General features: G+C 42.3%; 1 protein-coding gene across 3 annotated transcripts; it reads right to left on the bottom strand.

Annotated features, from left to right (window-relative positions):
• Window positions 1-3,571: 3,571 nt before the first annotated feature.
• grap2a (GRB2 related adaptor protein 2a) lies at window positions 3,572-10,875 on the bottom strand. Of its 3 annotated transcripts, none has more exons than XM_028985463.1 (9): window positions 10,741-10,875; window positions 7,591-7,644; window positions 7,070-7,233; window positions 6,884-6,975; window positions 6,651-6,770; window positions 5,782-5,971; window positions 4,416-4,523; window positions 4,228-4,344; window positions 3,572-4,117 (listed from the first exon to the last, which is right to left on the bottom strand). In XM_028985463.1, exons 3-9 carry the CDS (start codon window positions 7,145-7,147, stop codon window positions 3,941-3,943), a joined length of 882 nt encoding a protein of 293 aa, XP_028841296.1. In that variant the 5' UTR covers window positions 7,148-7,233; window positions 7,591-7,644; window positions 10,741-10,875; the 3' UTR covers window positions 3,572-3,940. The 3 variants fall into 3 exon arrangements, with proteins under 3 accessions (XP_028841296.1, XP_028841294.1, XP_028841295.1); XM_028985461.1 differs by having other exon boundaries at window positions 7,070-7,183; XM_028985462.1 differs by lacking the exon at window positions 7,591-7,644 and having other exon boundaries at window positions 7,070-7,183; window positions 10,741-10,874.
• Window positions 10,876-11,809: the final 934 nt, after the last annotated feature.

The raw sequence follows: 11,809 nt of genomic DNA, 5'->3' as shown, positions 1-11,809 counted from the left end.
CATACAGCATTGATCAATTCATGATTCATTTCAATAACTTCAGTGTACGAACAAGTGTTCTATACTATAGCACTATACATACATGCATGTTATATTACGAAAGAGTGTTCAAAATATAACATGCATGTATGTATAGTGCTATAGTGTTATATATGTCTCCAATAAATATCTTCACGCATACACAAAGTAAAACCTTTAAAAAAAAAAAATGAAAAAACCTTTAGTGTGTTAGTTCAGTAAATGTAATCCCATCTGTCATCATAATTCTTTTCCGGGCTACAGATCTTTCGAGTTGGCAATGGTTACAAACAGTCTACAGTTAAGCATTGTGCCTCCAGTTGTGCCAGTCGGGCGCTCTTCAGGGTCTTCCGAACCTCCCCTTAATTTATTTGCCATTGCTGGGCCTTGCTAGTCTTATCTTGTTTTTTTCCAAACCTCCCAAGCTTGGGTTGACCTTTGACTTTTACAGAGTTTCCTGGATGTGAGTGCATGGGCAGTGGGGGCCTAGCGTTAAGGAAGTGGCCCCTTAATCAGAAGGTTCGAATCCACTGAGCAAAGCACCGTCCCCACACGCTACTCCCCGGGCGCCTGTCATGGCTGCCCACTGCTCATCAAGGGTGATGGTTAAAAGCAGAGAACACATTTCGTCGTGTCACCGTGTGCTGTGATGCAGTGTTTCACAATCACTTTCATTTTCATGATCTCATTGAAAGGGCACATAAAGTTCAGACAAGGCCCACAAAAATACAATGTGGTTCACAAAATATAAAATATGTTCCTTTAACAAACTCATTTGTAAAAATGAACTTGTTTATAAATAATGTTTTAAGTGTCCGGTACTATGGTATGCAATTTAACTGGTCTACTCGGCAAATTGAGTGATCCCCCACATCACCTTTAGTGAAGAATGGGCAGTGGTGGCCTAGCGGTTAAGGAAGCGGCCCCGTAATCGAATCCCCATCCGCAAAGCACCGTCCCCACACACTGCGCCTGTCATGGCTGCCGATCACAAAATCACTTTGCACAAAATCACTCTGCGATTTTTAATTTACTGCTCTTTTTTTTATGGCTCTTTTTCTCTTTTCTTTAAACATTGTCTGTAACTCATTTGCACACCTTCACCCTACCAGTTACACATATTTTATGTTAAAGACCTAAAAGTGTAATATTTGGTTATGTTTGCAATATTTGCATATTGGTTCATTGTTTACTTGCAACATTTGCAATACTGTGGTCTGTAGCAGTCGCAAAAAACATTTCACTGCACATCATACCGTGTATGACTGTGTATGTGACGAATAAAATTTGAATTTGAATTTGACTGCTCACTCAGGGTGATGGGTTAAATGCAGAGGACAAATTTCACTGTGTGCAGCGTGTGCTGTGCTGCTGTGTATCACAAGTGACAATCACTTCACTTCAAAGAATTCACACTGAGCATGCACTGTTCCCCAGCAAATCTCTAAAAAGATTAATTCGTTTGAATGACTCATTTGCGAACGACACAACACTAGTCCACATGGAGACAGCGTTTCAGGGGCCCCAGAATGGTAATTTTCTGAAACGGGTTCCAGAGTGAGTTTTTCCACGTCTTTGTGTGGATGGCAGGAAGTCTGACTTGCTGCCAGGCTCCGTGCAAAATAAGCATGACCTTTGAACACGGTACATGCACAAGACTGCTGCAAAACCATTCTTTTGGTTTTGCAATGGTGGGTAACATGTTCATGGTTGTGCTTCATCAACTGCAGAACCTTATAAAGCAACTGCAAGAAATCCTCTCTAATGAAAAGACAAGGCTGTAGACTTGTCGTTCTGGCAGTTTAACAAACCGCGGAGGGAACCGGAAGCAAAACAAGGTGTTAGAGCGGCGCATTACAGCACCACTTGCAGGTGTGGAGGGGGAATTAAAATATCACTCCATGGGGATAACAACATTTCAGATAGAGTTCTGTGTGGATGCAGGTTTTTTGAAACCGAAAACGTGTTTTTGACAAAATAATTTGTGTGTGGACGGGACTAAGTGTACAAATTATCAATTTATTCATTTCACTTTACATGTGACTATAGTTATTCGTCTATTACAGCTGTTTTGGGGATTATATATATTTTTTCTAATATTATTTTCATTTTAATTAGATTTAATTATAGTAATGTAATGTTAATCCAGCCACTTTGTTATTCAGTGTATTTCTTGGTGCAGGTCCCAAGCCCGGGCACAATGGGAGGGTTTGAAAAGCGTGACGAAGGATATGGCGAACAGCGAAGGCCATTTAAAAACTTTCTCAACCTAGACTTCATATTATATTTATTATCATATCTCTGTGGTTTTCTTTGTAACATGGTAGAATAATTATTTGAACAAATTTATATATTTTTATGGTCATATATACAAATTAAATTGTACAGAGTAAAATACAATTCTTATCTGAATGCCTTCTTCTCACAGACCAGCCAATTAGAGAAACTAACAGTAAATAATTACCGTATACTGTTGAAATGAGCATTATGTATATTTATTTGGACTTTATTTTACCAGGAACATGAATTGAATCCTAGTTCTTGTAGTTTCGCCCTCTGTTTGGAAGAAGTCCAATGTCCTGGGATACAGGAGTGCTTCAGCCAATAAGGGCCAAGTTGTGATTTCATGGACGCCCTTCCCAGAGTAAATTTATATAAAAAAAAAAAAAAAAGCCAAATTACTTTTTACTTTGTGCTTGGAAAATATCTTGTTTGGTTTTTTGAATCAGATTGACCTGTCTGTTAGTGTTGCTGTTCTCAAAACCAGTCTTTGTGGTCCCAGTCTTGTGTTGGTCCTGACTTTATTTGGTCTCGGTCTTGTCTTGGTCTCAGACATAGTCTCGGTCTTGATGGGATGGGAAAAAAAGAAAAAGAAAATAGCGTATCCTCAATTCATATGCAAGTTGCCTCTAATTTCACAACGTTACTTTGTATACATTTTGTACACAACTGTCAGGAGTGGATTCGCCTGGAGATGCATCTGGGACCAATCTGGAGAGCGCTGTTATAAGGCACTGTTGAACCGTAGAACAGGCATCTTCTAGAAGTCACAAAAGTACCATAAAAATGGTTATTGTGCATATGTCGCAAAACTTGCATGCTGTAAAGAATTAATATTTCAAATAAAATGATCATGGTACTTTATAAAATTGATTGACTATTTGTCACTGTATTTCAATTCACACACATTTTCATCTCCTCCATTTGTATCAGTTGTTTTCTGTGAGCTTCACCCATCATTTTTTTCTTGGCAGGATGTTCTTAGGAACTCAAACCAGATTAAAATAATGATCAGAAATCGATTTTTACATTGATGATCCCCAAATATTCTGTGGACTGACAAAACAACAGTTTAATCTTTAGGAAGGCGTTTGTCTCTTTAACATCTGGCATTAAAGTAATATAGCATTTCAGCAAAAGATCATCGTAACCGTCAAACGTGGTGGTGGTAGTGTGATAGTCTGGGGTTTCTTTGTTGCTTCAGGACCATTTGCTATGATTTTTTTTTACTCTTTAGCAAAAAAAAAAAAAGGAGGAGAAGAGAATGTTTTAGATTATCTTTGTCTTTTATTTTAATCTCTCTGATCTAAACATTTAAGGGTGAGAAACATGCAAAAAAACAAGAAACCGGAAGGGGCACTGTATATCGTTAACAGTATATGCTGCACTTACATAGACACATCTTTCAGTCAAAAGAATATGCTGCCATACACAGGACATTCTGTGTTCTTTGTCATGATTTATTTAGGCCGCACAATTCCTTAGCAAATACAAAATAAGAACAATGCTCATCACACACAGTTTTTTGATGCAAAAAAAGTCTCATTCCTCTATTTAGTGAATGCCAAAAAATGAAATTTGAAATATGCTGTGGTACACATGGACATCCATTATGGTCAAAGAGACAGAACTTTATTCTTGTTTAGATGGGTAAGGTGTAGTTGGCGGGAAACAGGCCAACTTCACTGCGTAATTGTCCCTTGTACCAGGAGGAGTCGCTATTATCCAGAACGTCGATGATGTCACCAACCCTGAAACCAAGCTCATCATCTTCCTCAGCGTTGAAGTCGTACAGGGCTCTCACCTGCATGGTTCCTCGCTGTGATGCGCGCACACACACACACACACACACACACACACACACACACAGCATGAGTCGACACAACCTGCTTATACTGACTGGTGTTTCAGCATTTATCCCTCACACACCTGCAGCTGAGGCAAGGTTTCAGATGTCCGACGGGTGGCCGGGGCACTGCTCTGGGGACAGTTCCGTGTTGTGTGGCCCAGTGTGTTGGCTCTCTCCTCCATGCTGCCTCTCTTGTTCTGCAGATAGAAATGAATGAACTGGTACATGCTGTGTGTGTGTGTGTGTGTGTTTGTAAAAATATGGATACCTGTTGAGTGAAAGACTGCTCTGAAGCTTGACGATGGCCCATGGGAAGTGGGGTTCCTCCATGGCCCCCTGCATGGCTTCTATCTTCAGGCAGACTGCCTCTCTTTGTCTGCAGAAAAAGGAGGAAACCGATGAAGAGGGAACGATTATTCAGGGATTATTTTCAGGTTTAGTTCACTGGTAAATCTGTCATTCTAATTAGCTTTTTAAAATATTATTCATTCAAATTGCAGTCTGATTCAGAGTTGTCCCTGATTAAAAAAATGTGTTTTAAAGTGAAATGATGACCATTGTGAAGCACAGTGCACACAGTGAAATGTGTCCTCTGTATTTAACCATCACACTTGGTGAGCAGATGGCAGCCATGACAGGCAACAGGGGAGCAGCGTGTGGGGACGGTGCTTTGATCAAGGGGTCCTCAGTGGCACCTTGGCGGTTTTGGGATTCGAAACCGGCAACCTTCTGATTATGGGTACGCTTGGCCACCACCATGCATAATGCATAACATACTACTGCAAAAATAGATGATCGATCTACCATTATCTGTCATTATCATTTAGTTAATGACTGAATCTTAATCTACTATTGTACTGAAAACAGGCTATTTATATTACAGATGCATTGACTGTTGTCTTTAGCCCACGGACAAAATTTAGTTGACTGATATAAGAAATGTAATAGATCTAAAACGCTGGAAAACATCACATTGCATTTACACCTGCACCCACCCCCTTCTAGAAATGCAAAGAAAATCAATTACATTTGACTTCTGCCACATAATGTTGGTAGGTGATAAAAACCTAGCTTGCACAGCACACGGTGACACAACGAAATGTGTCCTCTGTATTTAACCATCACCCAATATGGGTACATTTCCTTAACCGCAAGGCCACCACTGCCCAAGTCGGGGTTTCACTCGCCTATGAACCAGAAGAGCACAAAGCCACAGGTTCACTTACTACCGACTTACTACTATTGAGTCCTCAACTGTCCCTATAACAACTGGACAAGGTTGTCTGATAAAAATGAAAACACTTTTTCTACATTGCCTGAACATTTACAATGCAGCCAGAGGGAGCAGAACATATGTGGTTTTTCACTATTTTTCTGCCGAAATGAAAAACATTTTGTTAGTAGTTGTGATTTTAATCTATACAGTATTTAGGTTTTAGTTTTACTTAGTATAGTTTAGTTTGTGTATACGTATATATTTTTAGTTCTTTTACGATTGCTATGTGTGAAACATTATTTTAATACACGGTAAACTGTTGTACTGACAATAAAACAATCTTTAATCTTGAATCTTGAATAGCAGTAGTAAGATTAACACAGGTAGTGAACACAGGTAGTGAAAGGTGTCTCCATACCGGCTGGGGAATAGCAGGACGCGACTCGGCCCGAGTGCCATCTCTCAGGTAGATCTCTCGCTGTTTGGAGATGGACGTGGTTTTGTAGAACTCCACCAGCTTATTGAGGGAGGTAAACTTGTCTGACCACAGGTAGTAATGGCCCTTGTTGTCCTTCATGACTTTGAAGTGCTGAACGTCGGTCTCGTGTCTGGTGAAAAGGACAATCGAGCAAGTCAGCAGCTGGTAGAGCTCAAGGACACCTTTCTGCTCCTCACAGTTACTGTACCCACACATCAGAAATGAGTGTAGTCTGGATCTGCTGTGATTTCAATATTTTTGTTTGCACGTTTGTTCCTCGACACTCCACCAGGAGGAGCCCTGAAGCCTTGCCTGACCGACGCCACGCTTCACCTCATCACATGCAAAGCGGGCCAGAGCCCATAGATGATTTATGGGTCCGGGAATCCTACAAATCACCCGACCCCACCACAGCAGCGGTGCAATATTAATATGGCATTTTCTCACTTCTATGCATGTTGCCACCCTGACAGATGTGTGTGCAGAGAGGAGGTCCACCTCTCGAGCTGAGTCAGCGCCCAGCGAAGAGTGCAGCCTGAACATATTTATTTCATTCCCACACAAACTGGAAGGAAGTTTTGCTTTGAGCAACATGTGTCCATAAAAGCTGCCCTGGACATGAATCCATCCATCCAATCACCTGCATGAAAGCACTGGTGTGCAAACTGAGGCCACATGTGCTGTTAGAAAACAAACTGATCTTTTGTCAAAGAATGGTGATGCGTGATGTTCCAATCGTGTGCATAAAATGTCCGAAATTCTTTGCTGGGCCTAAAAATGAAAAAAAAAGTCAGAAGATCTGGATGTACCTGACGGAGATGGAGAATTCTCCTGGGGAGCTCTGGCTCCCTCGGATCAGGAAGGCACCAACTTCTCGCGCCATCAGTGTCTCCTCAGCCGAACTGCGGCTGGCGGCTTCCTGGAACCAGCTGAGCGACGGTTGAAGGGCGCGCATCAGAGGAGCAAATCGCATTTAAAGCTTCAAAATCCAACTCTTCTCAGTTGGAACGTACAGACACACCATCCAACGAACAGAACCAACCTCGGAAATTGTCGGTCCACGTAGTTCGTGGGCACATAGCCCTCGTGGCCATGAAGCTCCGCTTTGAACCAGTCATCCTCCTTGCCCAGAATCTAAAAGCGAGGCAGAGGTATAAGATGCGCACCTGCACCCAAACACGCGTGCAACCACAGGAAGTGGAGCAGGCGACAACCTGCCCGGCCTCACCTTCAGGACGTCTCCCTTGCGGAAGCTCAGCTCATCCTCGGCGGTGCCGTTGAAGTCGTACTTTCCTCGGGCCTCCATGGCGGCAGGCGCTGGATGGGGATTTCGTCAGTGATCCTGAGGCACCAGAGGCAAGGTGGCAGCATTAAAGCACCAATCAGGAGGGTCTGAGCAGGAAACCTGGGTGTGAGCTGCACCTACTCACTACTAGACAATGTGTTCAAGCAGCAGGGATGCCACTGAGTGATCCTTAACATAAATGTCACGTTTTAATAAAAAACGGCATAGAATGTGCCCAGAATGTTATGAGCTGAACATAAAATGTTTCAGTAAAAAAAGCATCACTGTCAAACAGTTTAAAATATTTATTTCCATAAAGAAACAGTTACCCCAAATCCTCACCATTTTTTAGAATGACATATATATTCGAACATTCAGTACAGAGGGTGACCTCATTATTTGGTTTTATTGAGGTTTATGAGGATTTAGCACGTGAAGGAGAGGGTCAAAGAGCACTCTCTCACCTCCTGTGACAGATCTGAGATCAGCGGCCAGCCGCACCAGTTATCTCTGCGAATCTGCCAGAGAGCACACATGCACTTTTTTTGAGCAGCAGCTCCAAGCTCATCATCATCATCATCATCACGGGTCGTCCAGCTCTCACGATACTCACTGACACTCACTCAGCATCTCAGACATTAGAGGGACAGCCTCCAGCCGAGCAAGCGTGACATCCGAACACTCAGGCATAATGGAACCTGCTGCTGAAGCTAGCAGTGGAGCAGCAGATACATGAAAAGAGCAATCAGTGTATTACCTATGAAGGAATGCCGGCGTGCTTCACGGTGGCGGGAAGGACTCAGAGCAAGCGAAACTGTTGCTCAGAATCCGCCCTGCAAACGAAAGCTGCGCTGCAGAGCGCCGCTGCAACACGACATCCTGCGCTTACGCAATCGCAAGCCAGGCAAAAGCAGTGAATTCAAAAGGACTCAAATATACCTACAGGGGACAAAATATGTCCCCTTTCTTCACATGTAGATTCATGGTTTCAAAGCTCTTTAAATGTCTGATTAATCAGTAAAATCTCCTGTAACCATGATGGTGGCTCTTCTTTTTGCGAAGCATCTGAAAGCTCTTTTTCGATGTCACATTAATGCGTTGTATTTATTCCTCAGTTCAGCTGTATTGGCTCTAATATGTGCCAGCATCCTGTTTTGGGGGAGAACACCTCACTGTCCCGTCTCTCATGAACAATCCTTTGCTTTTTCTCGGTGCTGTAGACAGATGAGGGAAAGGAAGATTCCCTTTCCTGTCATTTCACGCTGTTCCTCCTGAATACAGAATGTCTTCATTAGACCCGATTCCCTCCGCGAATCGAATGGTTCTGAGTTGTGTGAACAGACCGGAACTTTTCCATTTTCAGGGAAAAGTTACTGATTTATAGCTCTCAAATGCGGCCATTGTTCCAAATGTTATTCATTAATGGACTGCAGGAACAGCAGAACTGTCCAAACGTTCAGTGATTTGGGGGTAAATGTGGATAATTCTGTCTGTGACACCTTGCTAGAGCTCCTTAGTCTCCTTTACAGCCGAAACTTGTGCCATTTTTTATAGTATGACCAAACATTCAGAATAAAATACTAATTTCCAGCGTGCATTTTGTACTGCATTTTTTGTGATTAGGTTTCTATCATTTAGACACTAGAATTCAGTAGACTGAACTTCTGAGACAATTAAAACACAAAAAGTGTCAGCATGGGCAGTTTACATTTAACAGCCCCACCCGTCAGCCTCCAAGAAAGTGGGGGCACGTGCCAGACGCAATGCAACCTTTCAGCCCTTCTTTCATCTTTACATCAGCATTACACCTCAGACAAACGACGTAATTAGATCCCAGGTCCTCAACTTCCCAATGCAAACAGCAACAGCTTCCTTTGCGCGTGTTTGGTCTCTCGTGATCCAAACCCAACAGTTCTGCTGAGGGGTGGCAGTGAACGCTTCCATCGACACAGCACACGATGTGTATGCAGGAGAGGGAACCGCCCCTTGCTTGATCTTAAACAAAAGCTTTCATTTGTAATACTTTTTACTGTTGTAATGTGTTTTTAGCTAACACTAAGCAATGAAGTTGTAATCAGTCTAAAAGTTTCCCCGTAAGTTACTCAGAACCATGACACCGATGACATGGCAACATTGAAACACTGGCCAAACTGATGGTGAGATTCTTCTGAACTTGTTACTCCAAGAAACTCAATTCTTCTTAGTTTTTTTAACTTATTAATAAATAATGAACATGCCTACTTATTTATGGGTCTTGCTTGTAATAAACAAACAAAACATATATATAGCTAATGGGGAACTTTGCTGTGATGGCAGCATTTCACCTTAAGTTGGACAACGGTGACGGTTCCTGAAGCTTTATGCTGAACACTTTATTATCATTCGCTCATGTTAATCAGCATCTCATCAAGCAGCTTTTGATAATGACAATAATGAACAAGTCATGAAGGTAAAAAGAAGCGACAAAAACTTTCTTCTGCTACAACAAATACTAAATATGCTTCTTCCATTGATTTCTTCAAAATGGCTCCATCTTAGTCTCCATAACCGCCACAGAGTAGGTGTGTCCAAACTTAGTGTATGTGGTCAGAATTTATGACAATTCAAACACATTTTTTTTTATCTAGTGATCATAAGCAACATAAACAACATACAGTTAACCAATTGATGAATGTCTCTGTATACATCATATATTTTATTTATATGTAAATTCTCTATTCACTACACATGAAGTGAGTTTTATATTGATGGACATATTTAACTATAAATGACTACTATTAATTAATTACGATATTAAACGTTTTGTGATGCTCTTGTACATTTTGTACGAAATTGTAATTGTAAAAGGATAATTCCATAAAATTATTCTAAACTTGACTGATGTTGAGGTAGGTGGATTCATACATTCCTGAAATTGATATTTAACACATTATTATTAATTTTTTGCACACAGTAAAATATTACTCTTGTTTTTCATACATTAATGGACTTTCTGTAAAAATGCATTCTTATTTGTAATTTTTTTATGCATTATTATGTGGCAATGATCCATAATTATGCTGCCATATTTAATTTGAATATCTCTCTGACCAAGATAGATGTTTATGCAAAGATGAAGGGATCAAATGTAACTTTTATTCAGAGCTACTATTTGTAGCACACATTCTATGGCCTTGGGCTGGGAGACCACCTTACAAGTCACTTAGGCTGGGAGCCCATAAAAGCCAGACCCTGGGGTGTGACCCCAATAAATCAGCAGCATAGAGCATTATGGAGACGAAAGGTAGGCTCATTAAATACAAACATGATGGAGTGATGGTTAAAACTGTACGTAAAAAGTGTTTGCGATGAAAAATCTTAATATAAAACAACATCAAAAACAACCACATAATTATTAATATATAATATATAATAATTATTATTATTATAAGTACTTTATCTTTGCAAATAATAAAAGTAGCGTAGCATTGAGGAACTTCAGTGAAAGTTCTGAATGAAGCAAATAAAGTCAGAAGCAGAACCTTGAACATTTTGCAGAAGAGGGGAAGAAAAGCAGGCAGCCATTCGAACAGACCCCAACTTTTACCCGAACCGTGACAGAACTGCACACTCACTCCCGAAGTGTCGCGGATCCCCGGCCGGTTCATCACATGCAGGCACCTTCACGGCTCCAGCCTCGTGTCACTCAGACTCGTCAGTGCGACGTTGCCACTGCTACAGAGCAACAAGGTCACCAGCGGCACCGCCTCCCACCTCGCACACACTTCCACTTGCACCACCAAACGGGAACTGAAAGCCCCGCCCATCGAAAATGACATGCCTTGCACTACGATGATGGGGATGATGACCGTTCTAATTCGTTATTATTGGCAAGGACCTCCTGACAGTGAGGCTGTGGGTCCGTAAACGATGCCCTGTGTGTGTGGTTGATGTTTAGTGGGTGCATGTGAGTGTGTGTTTGTTGTGCGTGTTCAGTGTGCAGCTGGCTCAGGGCGATGCATGCGACAGGAAACCCCACAGAGAGCAGAGTCTGACATGGTGGAAGTGCGGTTTCTCCCCCCTCACATGTTCTCGTTCGATCCTCCAGTTTCTAGTATACCCGGGTTCTTCTCTCTTGCTGGAGTTGTTCGTGATAATTATTCTGTCTGTTTCTATAAATAGCTGGGCATTCTGGGCCAATTCGGGCTCAAAAGTGCCCTCCTTTTTGCAATTGTTGAAGCGAGAAGGTGTTGAACTATCGATGTGTTTCGTAGTCACCACACTGAGCACCATCACAGCGGACAGGAGCGCAGTATTGGTCCGCGGTCCCAGGCTCAGAAGGATAAATGGCTCTCTCAGCATCGTGACACTGCAGCGTCCTTCCTGATGTGTCAGTGCTGCTCAGCTCGGCTTCCTGAGGCCATGCAGCTGATGACCATGACCTCGGCGCCGCATGTCGGCGCGTACACACACCGCACACACACCGCGCACGCGGCCCTGAGACATCATGCTCATCTGCTGCCGCATTACGGGCTCAAGAACCGTTCCCATGGCAGCACCTGGAGGAACTGTACTGGACTGCAGGTGCGTTTCTGCAGATCAGTCACAGAAATGAACCCCCTGGCAGATGCAGTGGCCGCCAACCGAACTGGTTTTCAAGACTGACATGATCACAAGCACCCAATAGCAACTGATGCACAATTG

Source organism: Denticeps clupeoides, chromosome 7 (genome assembly GCF_900700375.1).
Source record: "Denticeps clupeoides chromosome 7, fDenClu1.1, whole genome shotgun sequence".
In the NCBI taxonomy this organism is placed as follows: Eukaryota; Metazoa; Chordata; class Actinopteri; order Clupeiformes; family Denticipitidae; genus Denticeps; species Denticeps clupeoides.
Note: the sequence above shows the minus strand (reverse complement) of the source record. Positions and strands in the feature narration are given on the sequence as shown.